At 37.4% G+C, this 17,862-nt stretch overlaps 1 protein-coding gene across 1 annotated transcript; it reads right to left on the reverse strand.

The window, feature by feature from the left end:
* Positions 1-451: 451 nt before the first annotated feature.
* Positions 452-17,845, reverse strand: LOC308690478 (U3 small nucleolar RNA-associated protein 14 homolog A). Its single transcript, XM_081364942.1, has 17 exons — positions 17,672-17,845; positions 17,473-17,589; positions 17,262-17,365; positions 16,977-17,067; positions 16,590-16,660; positions 15,241-15,305; positions 15,009-15,157; positions 14,326-14,481; positions 12,571-12,690; positions 9,151-9,245; positions 8,947-9,070; positions 8,774-8,851; positions 8,305-8,677; positions 5,044-5,426; positions 4,585-4,769; positions 1,853-1,952; positions 452-1,562 (listed from the first exon to the last, which is right to left on the reverse strand). The coding sequence occupies exons 3-17, from the start codon at positions 17,297-17,299 to the stop codon at positions 1,263-1,265; spliced, it is 2,328 nt and encodes a 775-aa protein (XP_081221068.1). The 5' UTR covers positions 17,300-17,365; positions 17,473-17,589; positions 17,672-17,845; the 3' UTR covers positions 452-1,262.
* Between the last annotated feature and the right edge of the window lie 17 nt (positions 17,846-17,862).

Raw genomic sequence — 17,862 nt, forward strand, 5'->3', positions numbered from 1 at the left:
CATTTATATAATAGTTTGGCTACACATTTGATTATTCTATTCAACTCTGTACTTTATATTTTACCCACTCATTATGAATCTATGTCGCTTTGAGGTCCTCTCGACGGCCGTTTAACGCGGGTCTCATGATCACAATCTCATCAGTTTTTGGTCACTAAGCAGAGGTAATTGGCTAATATCCTAGATGGTCGCATTCGCGCTTAGTCTATCTATGATATTATGTATAGTCCCCATGGATCTGTATACACTTGAATTAAAATTACACTATCTCTAGTCAGAGGTCATGGCCACTACTACAGATATAAGCCGACCAATATTACTTCTCTGATAGTAGCTTTGGGTTTGTCCACTCAAAACTGGACCTTAGTACGTTACTAATCTGACGCAGTTTTGCGGTAACATGCGCATTCGCTTAATCTACTTGGGAAAATAATTTCAGAGTAAGTCAGAATAAAATCAAATGTAACAATTTATTATGTCAGCTAAATGTATTATGCCAATTACATAATCAATTCAAAGATAATCAATACAAAACATAAAATGCTCAGAGATAAAGAGTGAAAGATATACCTGACTCAAGAAAATATTATACATGAGGCTGAGTGTCTGAAATACATTTCTTTATAAACTCAGCCCACAAACGGTGCTAAATATGAGAATTTGCATTCATCATGGTCTCCAGAGTTTACACCTTTTGAGGACAGGATGGCATTTGCATGGAAGACAAACCCCCTTTGTAAGCAAGATCTCTCTAAACTCTTAAAAACGTATTACCTTTTGTTTTACTTCATTGGGGATGAGACCTTTGTACCGGTCACACAGACATTTCAAATGATACCAAACATGTATAGTGTTGTATGATAATTGTTCACATTAAACCATATAGATTTTTGGGTGAATTTCAGGTGATCTCAGCATGAGAGAGAGAAGGAATGGGGGAAAAGAAGTGAAGGGAAAGAAATGTAAATTAATACAATACTGAGGTGATTGATTTCATCTTTGGTGGGGATGCTAGTTTCTCTAGAGAGTTCAAATGATAATTTCCTTTGTTTTCTCAGAGAGTTGCCGTTCACACAACTGGCCCCTGTAGTGGGTGTACACTCATCTATCATTTATCAGTTACATACAAATCAATATATGTGTGAAATGAAAAGAAATACAAAAAGTTTGTTTGGTGATTTATTAGAGATGTCTTCTTGAAACATTTTCCTCACAGATAAAATCTATACATCCATTGACGGAAGTCACAATGTCCAAGACTGTTACTTTTTCCTCTTCTGTGATCTTCTTTGATTTCTTTCTGATGGCCGTTTTGCGCCCCTTCTCGCCCCTTTGTCCTCTCTAAACATGATTGCTGGTCCTTTAGCCGCTGGCGTGGTGGTCCTATTCTTTATGAAGTCCTCTTTGACCATAGGCTCGATGATCGCACCCATTGTAGTGACAACTTTAGGCTTCGTCATCTTCTTCACAACGCTCTGTGTGTTCCACGTCGGCCCAATAGGAGTACGGATGCAAGATTCAAACTGCGCCGTGTTTTCAAAGGGAAACGGTAGATGACTAACCTAAGAAAAAACAACAATAATAATTAGAGAAATGCAGGATTGGGCTTCCTTTCAAATCATCAGATAGCATTTGAATTGGCCGCACTCAGGATGTTGAATTGAATTTCAGCTCCTGTCACTTGTTACAGTCAATGCAAAAAAAATTAATTCAACAAAATCATCTAATTTGTTTAGCATCTCAAATTCAGAAAATCAATGCACTCACAAAAATGAGATTCTAATACTCAATATATCATACTATCAATTTCATATTTTTGAGTGTGGCATGCAATTGCCAGGTGATTGTTTACCTGATGGGGAGCGAGTGAGGCATTTCTCTTCTCTGATATGATGACATCAGGCAGTTTCTGGTCTTGCCTTGGAGGCGGTGGGGGCATTTTCACCCTAAACCTACAGAGACAAGTGAACCATTAGAGCACTTTGCACTTTTCGGAAGGAGGGGCTTCATAGAGACAGAAACTAAACCAAGTGACACTGACAGACTGAGAAGAGAGAGGCTGCAACAATCTCAAATATTCGAGAAATATAAGTTGTTTTTTTTTACCCATTCTAGCAGAGCCTAAAAACTAAACCAAGACTTTGTAAAAGGGCATTATGGGTCCTCTTTAATGGTAGCACTCGTTTTAAACCGTTCATTAAGTTTTTATGGTTGTAACCTTTTTTACATGAACAGTATTAAATTACTGTCTTGTTAACTATTGGGAACTTTAGAGAAAAGCTGCATTACCTAAAACAGCAGCCCAAAGCAATACATTCAATATAAAGTCGATTGGTTACATTCAACTCAATGTTACATCACATTAGTTCGCATTATTATTTCTCTGTCAGTGTGGCCAAGGTGATGTCAGTCAAAAAAGGAAAGTTATTACATTTTGATCATAGATTACAAAAAAAAAAAAAAAAAATCCTCAGGAATAATGTGCACTGATGTTTGGAAAAAGGGGAAATTTGGATTGCATGTTGACTATATATGTTTAAAGGTTAAGTGTGTAATTTCTGGTCAACTTGCATCACCAGACAGAACTGCTAAAACAATGACTGGTTTCAAACACTCCCCTTGTCTCAACCAATAGCTTGAGTTTGAAATTAAGCGGTTTGTGAGTCAGTGTCTCCATTTATGGTCGTTAAATGCTCAGGCAAATAGAGCATTTTGAGAGTCACAGTGTTTTTGATGGTAATCAACAAATGGCTTATAGTTGTCTCTGCATATTAAAGTCCATGTGAATCAGCTTGATAAGAGCGGTTTTCCCTCGAAGTGTTGACATTCCCAATTTAAACATGAAGAGCACATGCCTTTTTAAAACAAGAAAAAAAACAGGAGCATTTAGCATACATTTAAGATTAAAATGTTTGACGTTGTTCATAGAATATTGTGTGTAAATTTAAAACCTAGTCCACTTCAATACTTTGCATTGTGGGTACAGCAATAATATGCAAGAAGGCTGACTTAAAAACTTGCACTAAGTTATCGGTAGTGGTCTCAGTAATATTGATGATATCATGATATTAATGCATCAGCAGTTTAAAAAAAAAGATTGTTCCAAATAAATTAGTAAATTTTGTGCATTGCCAGTTGAGTTGTGTGAGCTGAAGAGTAAATGAACAAAACAACTGTTTTGATGGAGGGTTATTTAATGCTTTCTATGAGATTCATCAGACATATACACAACAAACGTAAAATTATAAATTAAATTGAATTGTCTCAATGCAAAATTACGCCAATGCTATTGAATTTACGCAAAGTGAATTTAAGGGCGTTTACACCTGGTCACTTCATGCGTGTTTACTGATCAGATAGCTCTGATTTATTAAAATTATTCCATTTACACAGTCACATAAATGTGTTTTTACAAAACCAGGGTTGCTGCACATTTTTTAAAGTCAAATTGAAGGCTTTTTAAGACCTTTTTAAGACCTGAAAAAAAAATCTAAATCAATACCGTACATTAGGAGTGTATGCAGAAATTAATTTTTTATTTATTTATGGGCAAAATTTGCCATCTTAAATAGATTTCCAGGGGCATTTTCAGCTATATATGGACATTTTTAGATGTATGCAACACATTTGATGTCAAATTCTAACATTAAAACTAAATTTTATTAGAATAATAACACAATACCACTCTTACCAGTCAAATTAAATCATTAAATCAAAATCCATCTTTGCAGTGGAGGTGACACAGAAGCAGCATCAGAACTGGCATTAATATATTTACACTGCATTTACAATTGCATAAATAAAGCTATGAGATATATATATTTTTTAATTCAATATTTAAATATGAAATGATTTATAATTTTAACGTTTTAATTAAAGGGTAGCTACTTTAAATATGAAACTGCAACCGCCAGTAGGTGGCGGCAAGTCACAGTTTTAAGTGAGTTGAGGGAGTCATTCATTCAACCGATTTGTTCAAACGGCTGATTTATTCAGGAAAGAGGCAAGTGATTGTTCACTGAATCATTAAATTGATTCGTTCAAAGCGGATTTCAGTAAAAAAAAAAACCATTGCTGTCTGTTGCATTAAGACTGCTACGTTTTCATTTTGAAATTCTCGTTGGCGAAATAATAGGAAAACAATTGTACGAGACTATAAAATGTAACTCACAATGTTAATTTATCGTTCATTTAACTGTTGTATAGAATAAATCACATTTGCAATTGTGCACAGTAAAACAGCACTCTTGTTCATGTGGATATTGTAATAACAACATATGATATATTTGAGGACATACCTATAACTGTACTGACACATCACGCAGTGAAAGCACAAGAGACAAATGCGATGTCAGTTCGCAGTGCCTCGTACATCGTTAAAACAATGTCCAGTTTCGTCTGGAGTGCGTCTCAGAACAACTCCTGAAGTGGTTTGAGTTAAATCCTTCTCGAATGCGTTTCGGAGGGCATTTACACCGGGTCTTTACACAATCGGATAGCTATTCGATCTGAGAAAACGCATTAAGTGACGAAAGGGAAACATTTTGAAATGTTATTAAAAAAAAACAGATTTATCACTCTTACCTTCTGCGTTTCCAGCGGGAGGGTTTGAGCCCCACACCCCCCCACTCCCCCCAGCCTGGCAGGGTCAGGTCCACCACTTTGGGCCTCGCTGCAGCTTCCTGTTTCCTTTTGTCTTTCATGAAATCAGAAATGACATCATCCCCAGCGAAAGCCTCCTTGATGATAGAAATCTGTTCATCATGCTCCTAACAAGAAAGTGAAACCATTTTAAACAGGAAAAAGCAGCATTTGATGTTTCTTGCAAGAACTCAAAAACCAAATGTCAAAGTTAATGGAGACAGACTGTAGTCACGTTTGATGATTCAATGGGATGGACAGAATATTAGGTTTGCTTGAGTATTTTTGTCCACGAGAACACATTATCCATCTATATCTGACAGTCAGTCTTGTTAGTCAAATAAAATGTGTCGTCTACCCTCATGATCTATTGGTTACATACATCCCCCCCATTCAACTCACATCTTCAACCACTGTTGGCAAAAAGGGAACTTTGATGACTGTGGCTTCTTTGGTAAGTACTTCACGGAGGTTGATTTCCTTGTTCTTCTTATTGGTTGGCGCTGAAGTCGCCTCTGCAACAGCTGTTTGAGGCAGAGATGGAGCCACAGTGGGTTGGGGCTCGAAAACCTCACCCAAAACCTCCAGATCTTCTATATTCTGGACTCGAATCGGTCCTTCATCCAAAAGTCCCTCTCCATCTTCTTGCCCTTCCTGTGACTTCTCAGTCCTCATAAGCTTGAAAAGGGTGTTAAACTCAGAAACATCCTCCTCCTCATCATCATTCTCCTCATTGTCAGAAATCTGCACCACATCTTCGCCAACCACCTCGCTTGCATGCTCTACTAAAAGAATACAAGACAAATAGTTTGAATGAAAATCATCACATACACTGTCATTTAAAACTCTTAACTTTTTCACATTTTTATTCAAATACAAGTAGGTCAAGTCTATTAAATCATCAGAAATGATGCAAAAGTAAGCTGTCAAGAAGTTAAAGGCATTTTTCAATGAACAAGTAATGGATTTTCACCCCAAAATGTGAATCATCATAATTTACTCATCCTCATGTCATTCCAATCCCGTAAGCATTTCATTCATCTTCACAACACAGATGAATATATCAAACAGCACCTACTCCTTTTAGTCCATCCATTGAAAGTCCATTCAACATTTTCAAGCTTCAAAACATTCATGAAGAGACAACCACTTTACATGATGAACAGATTTAATGTAGGCTTTTCTTCAGATATAAACATTGATCAATTCACTCATATAAAGCACATCAAATATAGCAAACACAATCTCAAATGTACTTGCTTGATGCGCGAGAACCAAGGCAGTTTCAAGTAAGAACGGTTGAGATTCTGTTGACCATATCTGATGTGCTTTATATGAGTGTATTGATCAATGTTTATATCTTAATAAAAGCCTAAATTAAAACAAAGCATATTTCTCGTCAGAAGACTTAAATTAAACTGCTTGATTCCAATGGATCAATGTCTTTATGAACTTTTTTGACAAGTTTGGTTGTGTGGACTTTCAGTGGATGGACATTAAAGTAGTTGGTGCTGTTTGATAAACACCATAAGTGAATACAAAAAGCTGAATGGCAATTTGAAACCATTTAAATACTGTACATTTTTTCTGCGTGACGATAGCGGTTGTCAGAAAAGGAAAGTTGCACAGCAACTTTTGTTTCCCAAAGTAACTGCTTTGATTTCTACTCTTCTACAAGTGCCACAGACTTTCAGAGAGTGAATTTCGTTCAGACCATCTGCCATTTTTTACTTATTGGTAACATGCGCAAATAATACAGATTTTTCATGCTGAACACTCTGCATTAACATTTCGATGAAAACCTGTACAACTTTCTTCTGTGGAACACAAAAGCAGATATTGTGCAGAATATTTAATCTGCTCTTTTCCAAGTAGACTGCGACTAACAGCTGTCAAGCGGTCCAAATGCACTATACAAGTCTTCTGAAGACATTCAATAGTAGAGATGCACCGATTGATCGGCTGGTGACCGGAATTGGCCGATTTTCACGTGATCGGCCGTGACCGACGACCGGCCGGTCAGTCTGACAAATGCCGATTGTGTGCCGGTCAAATGCACTCGGGCGCCGCATGATTAACATCGCACAACATCAGCATCACACATGCACACATGTAGGAAACCTCGTGAATTACGTCCGTTCAGCCCGCAAGCGCGTATTTTTCAGCGTGCATGTTAATCGATGAGTGCTTTCACAACGGGAGTGGGAGCACGAGCAGCGCGTGAGCGTCAAGCAGGAGCGTCGCGAGGCGAGCAGTGAAGCGCGTGTTTCGGCGCCGAGTCTATTTGCTGCACTGCTCGCGCTCAATTAAAAGGAAAGCACACTTTTGATGGATAAAATAGCCTAAATAGGGTTTCACAAAAAAGCGCCCAAAATGCACAGAATTTGCGTGTTTTAACAAGAACTGGGGTAGGCTATGTCAGAAAAGAAAACGAAGACTAATATTTATAGAAAATGTACCCATTTAAACTTGTTTTATTATTCAGTTTGTACAAGTGATTGCAATAGGCCTGTGTGTGAGTGCTTTGAGAAATATCTTTATACTGCAAGGCTATTTATTTTTTATTTATATATTATTTTATTGCCATTCCCTGTTTTCATACAGACGTTTAGTTTGCTAAATACATATATAAAAAATTATTGGATATTGAATGTGAAGAGGAAATGGTTCTTCCATAACACTGCACTTTAGATGTTTGAATCACCCACACCTGGAGTAATTTATAGTTCTATTTTATAGCGTTTATCTGTTCAAAAAAAAAAAAGGTACTATGCAAATTGTAAAATGTTCTATTACAGAAAAGACATAAAATAAATATTTGTGTGTGCTGTAAAGTGGTTAGAAAAAATGAAATCGGAATCGGCTAAAATCGGTATCGGCAGGTCAAACTGAATGAAAAATCGGAAATCGGAATCGGCCCAGAAAATTGTGATCGGTGCATCTCTATTCAATAGTTTTGAGTCAAACACAGACAGAGTTTCAGTCTACTTTTGATGTTTGGACTTTATTCGCCCGTCAAGTCTGATGTATGCATCACAGTTTCTAGGGCTGTGTCCGAAATCGCCCCCATACCCTTAAATAAGGCACTATTTGGAGGGCACAGCTATTTGTAGCGTAGTCAAATGTGGAGAGGTGGAGAGTAGCGTGTCAGATGTATTCCCGCATCTGTCCAGAAGATGGCGCCCGCAGCTGAATCATCCACTCCTTAGTTTTCATTCACTCCTTTAAGTGGACTATATTACTGGAGTAATGAAGGTAATAGTTAATGAGGGTATAGGGGGCGATTTCGAACACAGTCAGGGTCTAAAATCATATGCCAAAAGCAAACTGTGCTAATATACACTCACGGCGTGCTGTAACACCACAGAAATATCATGATCCTTAACTTCATCTCGATACAAAAATCTTATTTGGCCAGACAGTCAATTCAACATTGGTGTTCGGGATACCGTGAGCCCAGACACTGTAGCGTATACTGTGACTTTTCACAAGCTTAGCGTAAACGTCTGACAAGAATAAGCAGTGCTCATATAAAGATGTTGGACTTGGAAACAAGCGTTCCTTGCTTAACAAGCAGATCATATAGAGTTGGAGAATAGCATGAGGGCGAGTAAACAATGACAGAATTGTAATTTGTGTGTAAACTATTTTCATGTCTCATACCCTTTTCTTCCACAGGAGTCGAGTCCTCTTCATCAGCTTGCCTCAGCCTCCTCTTCCTCTCAAATTCTCTGAGAAGTTCCTCTTCCTCGTTTTCCTCGACTGCTGTTTCAGCCTCCTCGGGTGTGACGCACATGACCTCGGGTGTGACGCACATGACCTCGGGTGTGACGCACATGACCTCGGGCTGTTCACGTGTAAGCTGGCCTTTCATCCAGGGATTGACCGAGTCAATGATTGGCTCAGGATCGTTCACAAAATCAGGAACGGTCTCCAATTCGTCGTCCTTACTTTCATGTTCGTCATCAGAAAGCACCACCATCTTCTGTGTAAGATCCTTATTCATCTGCAACTGCTCCTGCATTGCTTTACGTGCCTGATGGGAGATACCCAAATATCACTATTGAGTTTTAGTAATGAGATTAAATATTACTCATGATTTCCATCCCATTTCGGTATAAAAATAACTTACCGAATCATCATATTTTGCCATGATGGCCTTTGATTTGGCCCACTTGCCTTTGTTCTGATGTTTGAGAGACATCCTCTCCTGTAGTGAAAACATGCAAGGAAAATATATTTTAGCCCAAATGATTCTCACTTCTTCTTCTTCATCATCATCTCTCTCCATGTTTCACCACACACCGTCATCCTGGACAGTTCCATCTTTTTCAGCTCCTCCAAAGCACCTTCAGGATTTGTCTTACACATATCTTCAAACTGCTTCAGAAACTCCTTGCGTCTGGCTTTCTTCTGAACCCTGTGATACCTGAGAAAGATATATTTTGTAGTTAAGTTAATAGACAGACGAACAAAAAGTTGTCAGAAACGCTCGGCTGAAGAACTCACTTTTTACTCTTTATTTTCTTTTCTCTTTTGGCTTTTGCCTCATAGTATGACTGGAGCGCTCTTGCCTTTTGAAGCTCAGCACGACGAATCTTCGCCTGCCAGGCAAAACAAATTGTTACAAAGTGAAATACAAAAAGAATGTAGAGTATGAGAGCAGGACTAAAAAACAAAGAAAGAAAAGTTCATTTTCTGCTTGATCAGCAAACATAAGCATCAATTTGGATCTGTATCTATCTATCTATCTATGAAGAGTTCAGATGCAAAAGCCTCTAAGTGCCGTCTGAAATTCTCTTCTAGAATGATAATTTTTATCAAGCTTGTATATTTAAGTTCAGTAATTTCACTTAAATGGCAATGAAAATTACCAGTTAATTTTCATTTAAGTGAAATTATTGAACTTAAATATACGAGCTTGATAAAAATGATCATTCTATAAGAAAATGAAGAAAATTTCAGATGGCACTTAGAGGCTTTTGGCAGAAATGTGCCAACTGGAAAAGAAACTACAGTATCCTGCCCTAAAATGTGGATTCTACCAAACCAGATTTTATAACTGCAACATACTAAAGGGCTTCCTTATAGAAATGGACACCTATCAATGGAGTCCATGCTAGCTCAAGCACATGCGGTCATTAAAGCAAAAGAAGCACATACTAGACTGGCACGATTAACCATTAAAAGATCGCAATCTCGATTCAAACACCTCTTCTGTTTCACATCTCAAGCGTCAGCAGAGCGTGAGCAGCACGTGTTTTGTCGCTGCCCATGTTAATGAATGAGAGGGTTGGTTGTCACGCTTCCGATGTGAACGCTTTCATTCATTGATGTAGGCAGCGACAAAACACGTGTTGCTCACGCTTGAGATGTGGCAGCCCTCCATACTAAAGCTTCTTGTTCCTTATGTTTATATCCATTAAATACATAGTATATAATTAATAGACATTGTTAGATTCTATCTCTATTCCAGTGTGATCAGTGCTTGATGCTATGCTGCTTATTCTCAATATCTGTACGGAAGCTGTGGATTATTGTGCTTGTACATTTTCCCACTTGTACACATTCTGTTTGGACTGTGTGGTAAAAAGTAGTGGTCGACCGATATATCGCCAAGGCCGATATTTGGCACTTTTCAAAATATCGGCATCGGCCGATAAGTTTTTCTGATTGGCCGATGTGTTGGAAGCGGGACTTTTATTTTGACGGCGCTCCGGACTTTTATTTTGACGGGCGGTGCTGAGAACATCAGCGCCTAATCACACAGCGCTCTCTCACATTCTCCGTCTTCATTAATTTACGATCTCTGTCAGTCATATCCAGCCACGGCGCTACCATTGGGCCCGGGTGGGCCTGGGCCCACCCATTTTCTACTATGGTTTTGTGTGTTTCTTCATTCTGATCTATTTGCGATCCATTCCATTCTAAACAAACAACGCAGTTTACATGCTTCGTCCTTGTTACATAATTCATTAAGATAATAATTAATAAATGCACGCATAATTATCAGTGAACTTGATAAATGTTGCAGATATGTTTTACTATGCATGCACAAACAAATGCCTTTCAACTTATGTGTGCAAAATTCTGAATAAAATTAATGTGCAGCAATTTGTACAAATAGAGAGTCTGTATGCCTATTGTATGTGTTGTAGCCATTAAATAAGCTCATTTAGTTTCATATTTGTTAAAATATTATGTTATTTTATATATATAATGTTATTTTTTCATCTATGTTGATTATGAAAAGTGAACCGCACGAGTAAGATAGGATGCGCAATATATCGAGAAACATGGAGCGGGTCAGACATGATTTTAACCACTTAATTAAGTTTTGTTTTGTAGAAAGCCTTTTTTTAAGTGAATTTCGTTTTGTATAAATTGTATCTTAATTTTAATAATTTTTTTATCAACCAATTGCCTGGATTTAATAAATAAGAATATAGCAGACAATATAATCATGGAGGTGCTCGCACGGTCACTTACATTGCTCGTGAACAGGAGTGCATCTCATCCTAACTCAGCATATGCCTCACAGACATGAAATATATCTTAAGAAAGCTTGAAATGTCTTTTTAACAATTTAAAAAGAAAAGAAATAGGCTACTCTCTGATTATGTAATCCATGATGTGCATCTCTCTATAGGCGCGTTCACTACGGAGTAGGCGATCGTCAACTTCATCTTTACAGCGGTTTTTGCTGTTAATAAACTAAAAATAATAGGCCTATAATTTTATTGAACAATAAATTAAATTAAATTGTAATTGTATTAAAAAAAGCAACAAAACAATTCCTGTTTAAGTTTTTTTTTTTTTAAACCTATGCTAATTACGCATTAAATTCAGGTAGGCTACTGAGTCGCTGTCCTCAGTGCCGCAGAAAAGCGCTGAAACGGAGATGAAGGGGAACACGTTTTTTTTTTTTTGGCTTATTTTAACTGGCCCATCCAGTTTTCTGGAGGCCCACCTACAATCAAAATCCTGGCGCCGCTTGTGTTCATATCTAATACTTTGTTGACAGAACTGGTAAACAAAGAAAGTAAATGGTATACGAAAAAGTAAAGTGTTGCTTTTATATTATTTGTTACAGAAAAGGTAAACAATTAGGCTAAAATACTTTCTCATTTACTGTCAACATTCAGCAAATGCGCATCTACATCATTTAAAAAAATCTCTGAATATCTAATAAACATTTAATTTCACAAACCTTGCAGATTTAAATGGAACCCAGCTGTGATATCTTGTGAAGTGCGCATTTTGTAGCCTGATAAACGTGTGACTGCGAGTGACGGTCGGTCCGTGCGAAGTGAGTGAATGCAAACAGAAGATCAGCTTCACAGGAGACGCGATCGAAAAACTTTAAATCCTTCATTTTAAAATATGCTGTGCTATATCCAGTTGCCCACTGTGTCATTCATATCGTTTTCACTGTGTGCTGTATGTAATATTAGCATTACCTTGTCTTTATTTGAAAAAATGATTACCAGTGCGCACGAAATTACCAGATTACTGAGTGCAATGTTACAGTGTTTACTTCCTTTTTATTCACATATTCATATATTTTTAAACAATTATTTTATTTGTGAAAAATACTGTAATAGGATTGCAGATTCAAGAAGTTGCCATCTAAAGTATAAGCATGTTTATTTTAAAGATTTGTTTTCTAATTTATTTAAAATGTATAAAATATTGATTAAAATAAATATAAAGTTTATAATAAAAATATCGGCTGTATATCGGCCATCCTGCTCTCTAAGATATCGGCCATAAAAAAAAAACAATATCGGTCGACCACTTGTAAAAAGCACACATGCAGCTCCATGCCATTGTGTTTGTGCACCCTGAGCACTGGTAGTAGTCTTAGTAGTTGCAATAGTAACTATGTTGACATCATGTGATGTCAACATGCCCTTATCAGAGTCATACCTCCTCCAAGCTCATGGCTTTCAGTGATGCCTCCTCGACGGGAGTCAAAACAGGGTCAACCACTGGCTGGCTGTTGTTGTGCAAGAGTCTGAAAATCTCTTGTTCAAGAGGAGTTTGAACCTGTCACAGAGAACACACACAGTTATTATTAAAATAAAAAGCAAGTGCTTCTTTCAAAAATATGTTTTAGTTACCTCTGGTCAGCGTGCAAAGAAACACAATTACATTGAAGAAACATTTGGAATAATGATAACACTAAAAATTGTAATGAAGAAACATGAACTTTCCGTAAAGCTGCTTTGAAACGAGGTATTGTGAAAAACACTATACTAATAACATTTGTGAATTGTATTCAAGATAATAGTAATTATCTGTATCACTGAATTACAGTACAGTTGGATGAAATAAAAAAAAAATCAAATAAACTGAGACAAAAAGAGAAAACATGCAAAATGGCCATTAGTTTTAGAAAGCCATGTTATTAATGTGAATGAACTGTTACTTAAAGGTGCAGTGTGTAATGTTTAGCAGCATCTAGTGGTGAGGTTGCGAATTGCACCCAACAGAAGTTACAGTGGCCGACAGGAGATGATGTCGTAGTCTGAGACAGCAGAGAGTAGCCAGTTAAGCAATGATGTTTCTTTACAAATATAAATTAAGAAATTAGGTTTACTTAATTACTCAGTAAAACGATGTTATTGCAAATATTATTGTTACTTGTTCATCAGGGTGTCTGAATGTTTTATTCGCTGACTTTAGCTAGCTTCTCTGCTCGAAGAACAACAGTGACGAAACGCGTTTGTCCATTTAGGGTCACTGTAAAAGCATGTCGGTATGTAAGGGGACCCGCGGTGTGTGTAGAGAGAAATGACTAATTCTAAGGGAATAAAAACATGACAGTTCATTAAGTAAGATCTTTATACACCACTGAAAACATAGTGGTGTATATTATATTGCATTTCTGTCAACAGATCCTCCTAAATATTACACAAGGCCCCCGAAATACTGTACTGTATAATTTACATTTTTCTTCTATCACCAAATCCATCTTTGCTCGCAAAATGATAAGACAATGATTTTCATTTCCCGCAATAATAAAACAAAGTAAATAATGAAATAAATGAGTAAATAAACAAGTAAATTAATGATAAAATAAGTGATTTAGACCCTGCTCCTAATAATAAAATGCAAAACACTTGTAGATATGTAAGAAAATAATGTACACAAATATATATTAGACTTGCCACATCATCATACATTTTCACACCGTTGCGGTCTCCGGATTTAAACCGACTATACTGGTAACTGCACTGGTTTGTGCTTTTTATAGCTCTGTCAGCGCACATCTGCGCAGAAGTTCCCAGCATACTAGACTCGTATTAATAATGATTTCTGACTAGAGTTGAGGACAAAATTGGATTGCATGTGTAAAAGTATACCAGGTGTGTTTGATATTCTTATCTATCTTTTAAACATTCTACATTATATTAAATGTTGAAATTTTCTTGTCTGAAATTGTACAATGTGGTGAATTTTAATGCAACATATTAAGTTATTACACTCAAAAATGTGGTAAAGAGGCTCTTGGAAAATAAACAATGAACCGTTCAGTGTTACAACACTGGATATCAGAATCTGCCTCAAAAGGATCTAATAGTGCACCCTTAATAGACAGCTCAAATTTGTCATGGTTCAGTTTGTGTCAGTGTTTTGTTGTTACCAAAAATAAATAAATAAACCAACAAACATCCCCACCTTCCACCCGGCCACGACCTGCTCCACACGTTTAGGTCCCAAGGGTTCCTGGTTGAGAGGAAACACCACTTGTTCAGCCTTCCGGTTCTGCACTATGATGCTGTTCCAGCAGGACACCTCTTGAGCGGTCTTCTCATATGCTATGCCTCTCTGAATCTGTGGACATAGAAGAGAGAAAACATTCAGCAAATAAAAAGAAATGAAAAAATGTTCACTCCATGCCAGCTTCTAAGGCTAAAGTCATTCAAGGATATTCAGTAAAATGAGTAGAATGTGAATTCAAGGGTGTCATCAGAATAAAACAGACTAGAAAAATCACATTAAGATTGAGTCTTGAGCACCAAGAAGAGTAAATGACTTGGTCCCAGTGATTACTGACACTAAATGTCACTGATCCCATTCAGAGGTGCGATTCCGTACAGCAATTATGGCCGCAAGTTCCATCGTTACCAATAGAGTTAAACTGAACTTGCGACCATAGTTGGCGAACGATGCTTTTGGGAAATGCACCTCTGATTGCTACTTGCTTTGACATGAATTTGAGGATTATATGGAGTACATGATTAAAATGATATCCCTGATGATTGCTAATCATTTAAAAACAGTCTGATTTAAAAAGAAAGTGACAAGCTTCTCAGTTTCTCAGAGCGAGTGACTGAACTGAAGACGCGGCGTTTCATGACCTTCTCTGTTTGCTGTTTGTTGAGAGGCAGCTCCAGAGTCTCTTTACTGTTCTGCAGGTTCCTCAGCTGTTTCTTGGTCTTGTTGGAGGTTCCCGAGGTTTTCTCCACGGTTCCCAGCAGGTCAGAAAGGTTGACTTTCTCTCCAGTGCCTTTATACAGAAGACATAAAACCTCAGACTGATGTTCCATCTCGATCGAGATGTCAATAAAGTACGATGCATTCTGCTTTTACCCTCTGCATTGACGGAGAACTCGGAGACCTGCACACTCGCTTCCGAACGCTCATTCTGCTTTTTCCTTGGATAAACAAGAATCAAACTGTTAATAAGAACAATGCGAAGTACACAAGCAGGTAAAACATTCTGACAGCTGGAAATAGGTTTATAGTGGAGAATGTGAAGCTGACGTGTTGAATTCTGGGTAACTGTCTTGTTTCAACGCCATATTAGGAGGATCGCGCTGCCTTTCTGCTAGTGAGTTTAATGTGATTGCAAAAATGTTGCCATTGTAAGTCATTCAAGCTGCACCGAAAATTGCCACAGTAACTTACATCATCGTTCAGGACGACTGATTTATTCCAAGAGGTGCTTAATCTAGAAAACGGAGTTTAAACAATGCACAATGTGCATAAAAAATGCAAATTACAAAAGAAAATCCATTACAAGATGGGAGGAAATAATATATTTCAAAGCTTTTGCATTCTCTCGCAATTATATAGTTGGGTAATTTATATTGCATATAATTCGCAGGTATCAGGGAGCCGCTATCAATATGTGACCCTGGACCACAAAACCAGTCACATGGGTCAATTTTCTGAAATTGAGATGTATACATAATCTGAAAGCTGAATAATAAGCTTTCCGTTGGTGTGTGGTTTGTTAGGATAGGACGATATTTGGTCGAGATACGACTATTTGAACATCTGGAATCTGAGAGTGCAAAAAAATCTAAACATTGAGAAAATCTCCTTTAAAGTTGTCCATTTATGTTCACGATTGTGCTGCATTCACTCACAGAAATAAATGTTTTATATATTTACGGTAGGAAATTTACAAAATATCTTCATGGAACATGATCTTTACTTAATATCCTAATGATTTTTGGCATAAAAGAAAACACGATAATTTTGACCCATACAATGTATCGTTGGCTATTGCCACAAATATACCCGTGCGACTCGTGACTGGTTTTGTGATCCAGGGTCACATGTGTGGTTTTGAAATCGCTTTTACCTTTCAGCAGCGGTACTGACCACACATTTTACAAGATTATATTTGTCAATAATGCTCAGGATCTGTTGCACACCAAATCCTCCCAGAAATCTCTCCGTACTATCTTCACCTGATAAGTGAAGTCTGATGGACTGTAATGTAACCACAGCAAGCCTAACCATGTCCCTTTAGGAGCACCGTAGAATGCGTTATTCAGTTTTCATGCCTTTTTCAAATTCAGAATTAGGCCAATTAGAATTATTGACTTATTCCATGTTCCAAACATTACAATTTTCAGATTTTATTTTATTTTTGTCAGTGAAGCATTTTCATTTCACAAGGACCAGTGCTAAAAAGATAAATCTCAAACCTCTTTCTTCCACCCAGAGAGCTGATGGCTTCCAGGAGCTTGTTGTGTTTTCTCTCATCATCACTGCCCTCCTGTATAGAAAAAATTAGAATTAAACATTTTGGATCAATTTGGCACAGGTACTAAAACATTATAAGTGAACCTCGAGGAACATTAAAATAATAATAATAATATAAAATCATGTCTTGTTTAAAACGATTCCTGGCTTCAGGAAGAGTTTGAAAACCTAGTTTGAAGTCCTAGATAGATAAAACAACAACATCAACAAGCAATTTTATCACACAAACTGTTTGTGGCACAAAATAATTCAATAGAAAACAGCTAAATAAATATGTACATATGTGAAGTACACTAGTCATAAGAGCATGACACGATGATGGCGAGTACCTCATCTTCACTGGCACTGATGGCTTCTTCATCATCAATGGGAAGCTCCTCTTCATCAGCAGCCGTAGTGAAAGACACCTTCACTCCTTTACTGTGGAGGAACACACAACCCGAAATAAGAGTTGTTGCTCATATTAAGGACAATCACGGATACGCTTATATTTTAGGCTGGTGCTGGTTTTAGCCAATGCCTCGTATTAATATGTAAGAAAAAAAATACACATTAGATATCTGAAAAGATGCTATTTTAATATGGGTAACAAAATAAAGACGACACGAGCAAACCTTAATGTTGTTTTCTGAAGAGAGCTTGATTTGGCCATGCTGCAGTTTAACCACGTGTCCACGAGAAGCGGAAAAACTGTGGATTTCTCTCATGTATCCTCGACCTGATTAGGAGAATCAGAGATTTCGGAAGTCAATATGTCCGCTAACTCCGAAAGACCAGCATGTTATATCTATATGTTATTCCGAAATACACGATTTCACGACGCACGTCTCCAGCGGCATCTGACTCTTGTGTTTACTAAAGCAGCAGAAGTGCACAGCGCCCCCTCCTGTGCTGGAGTGCCGGATTCAGCTCTCTCTCTACTGACACCAACTGGACTGGAGTCTGGAACAGCAACAACGACGAGGGATAAGATCTTAAAGGGATAGATCACCTAAAAACGAAAATTCTATCATCATTTACTCACCCTCATATTGTTCCAAACCTGTATGAGTTTCTTTCTTCAGTTCAACACAAAATAAGATATTTTAAAGAATGTTGGTAACCAGAGAGTTGGCAGCATCCATAGAATCCATAGTATTTCTTTTAGCGCTAAGCATGTGTGCACTGTGTATATATAAATACACACACATGCATGTATATATTTTTTTAGAAAAA

Source organism: Scardinius erythrophthalmus (genome assembly GCF_964197995.2).
Source record: "Scardinius erythrophthalmus genome assembly, chromosome: 5".
Classification (NCBI taxonomy): domain Eukaryota; kingdom Metazoa; phylum Chordata; class Actinopteri; order Cypriniformes; family Leuciscidae; genus Scardinius; species Scardinius erythrophthalmus.

Bases quoted from the DNA above. Each gene is read 5' to 3' on its own strand.
- LOC308690478 (XM_081364942.1), bottom strand. From the start codon at position 17,299: ATGGCCAAATCAAGCTCTCTTCAGAAAACAACATTAAG. The intron at 14,482-15,008 runs GTCATGAAACGC...CTATGTCCACAG, and splicing joins ACAAACAGCAAACAGAGAAG to ATTCAGAGAGGCATAGCATA. The intron at 5,427-8,304 runs GTATGAGACATG...GTATTCTTTTAG, and splicing joins GACTCCTGTGGAAGAAAAGG to TAGAGCATGCAAGCGAGGTG.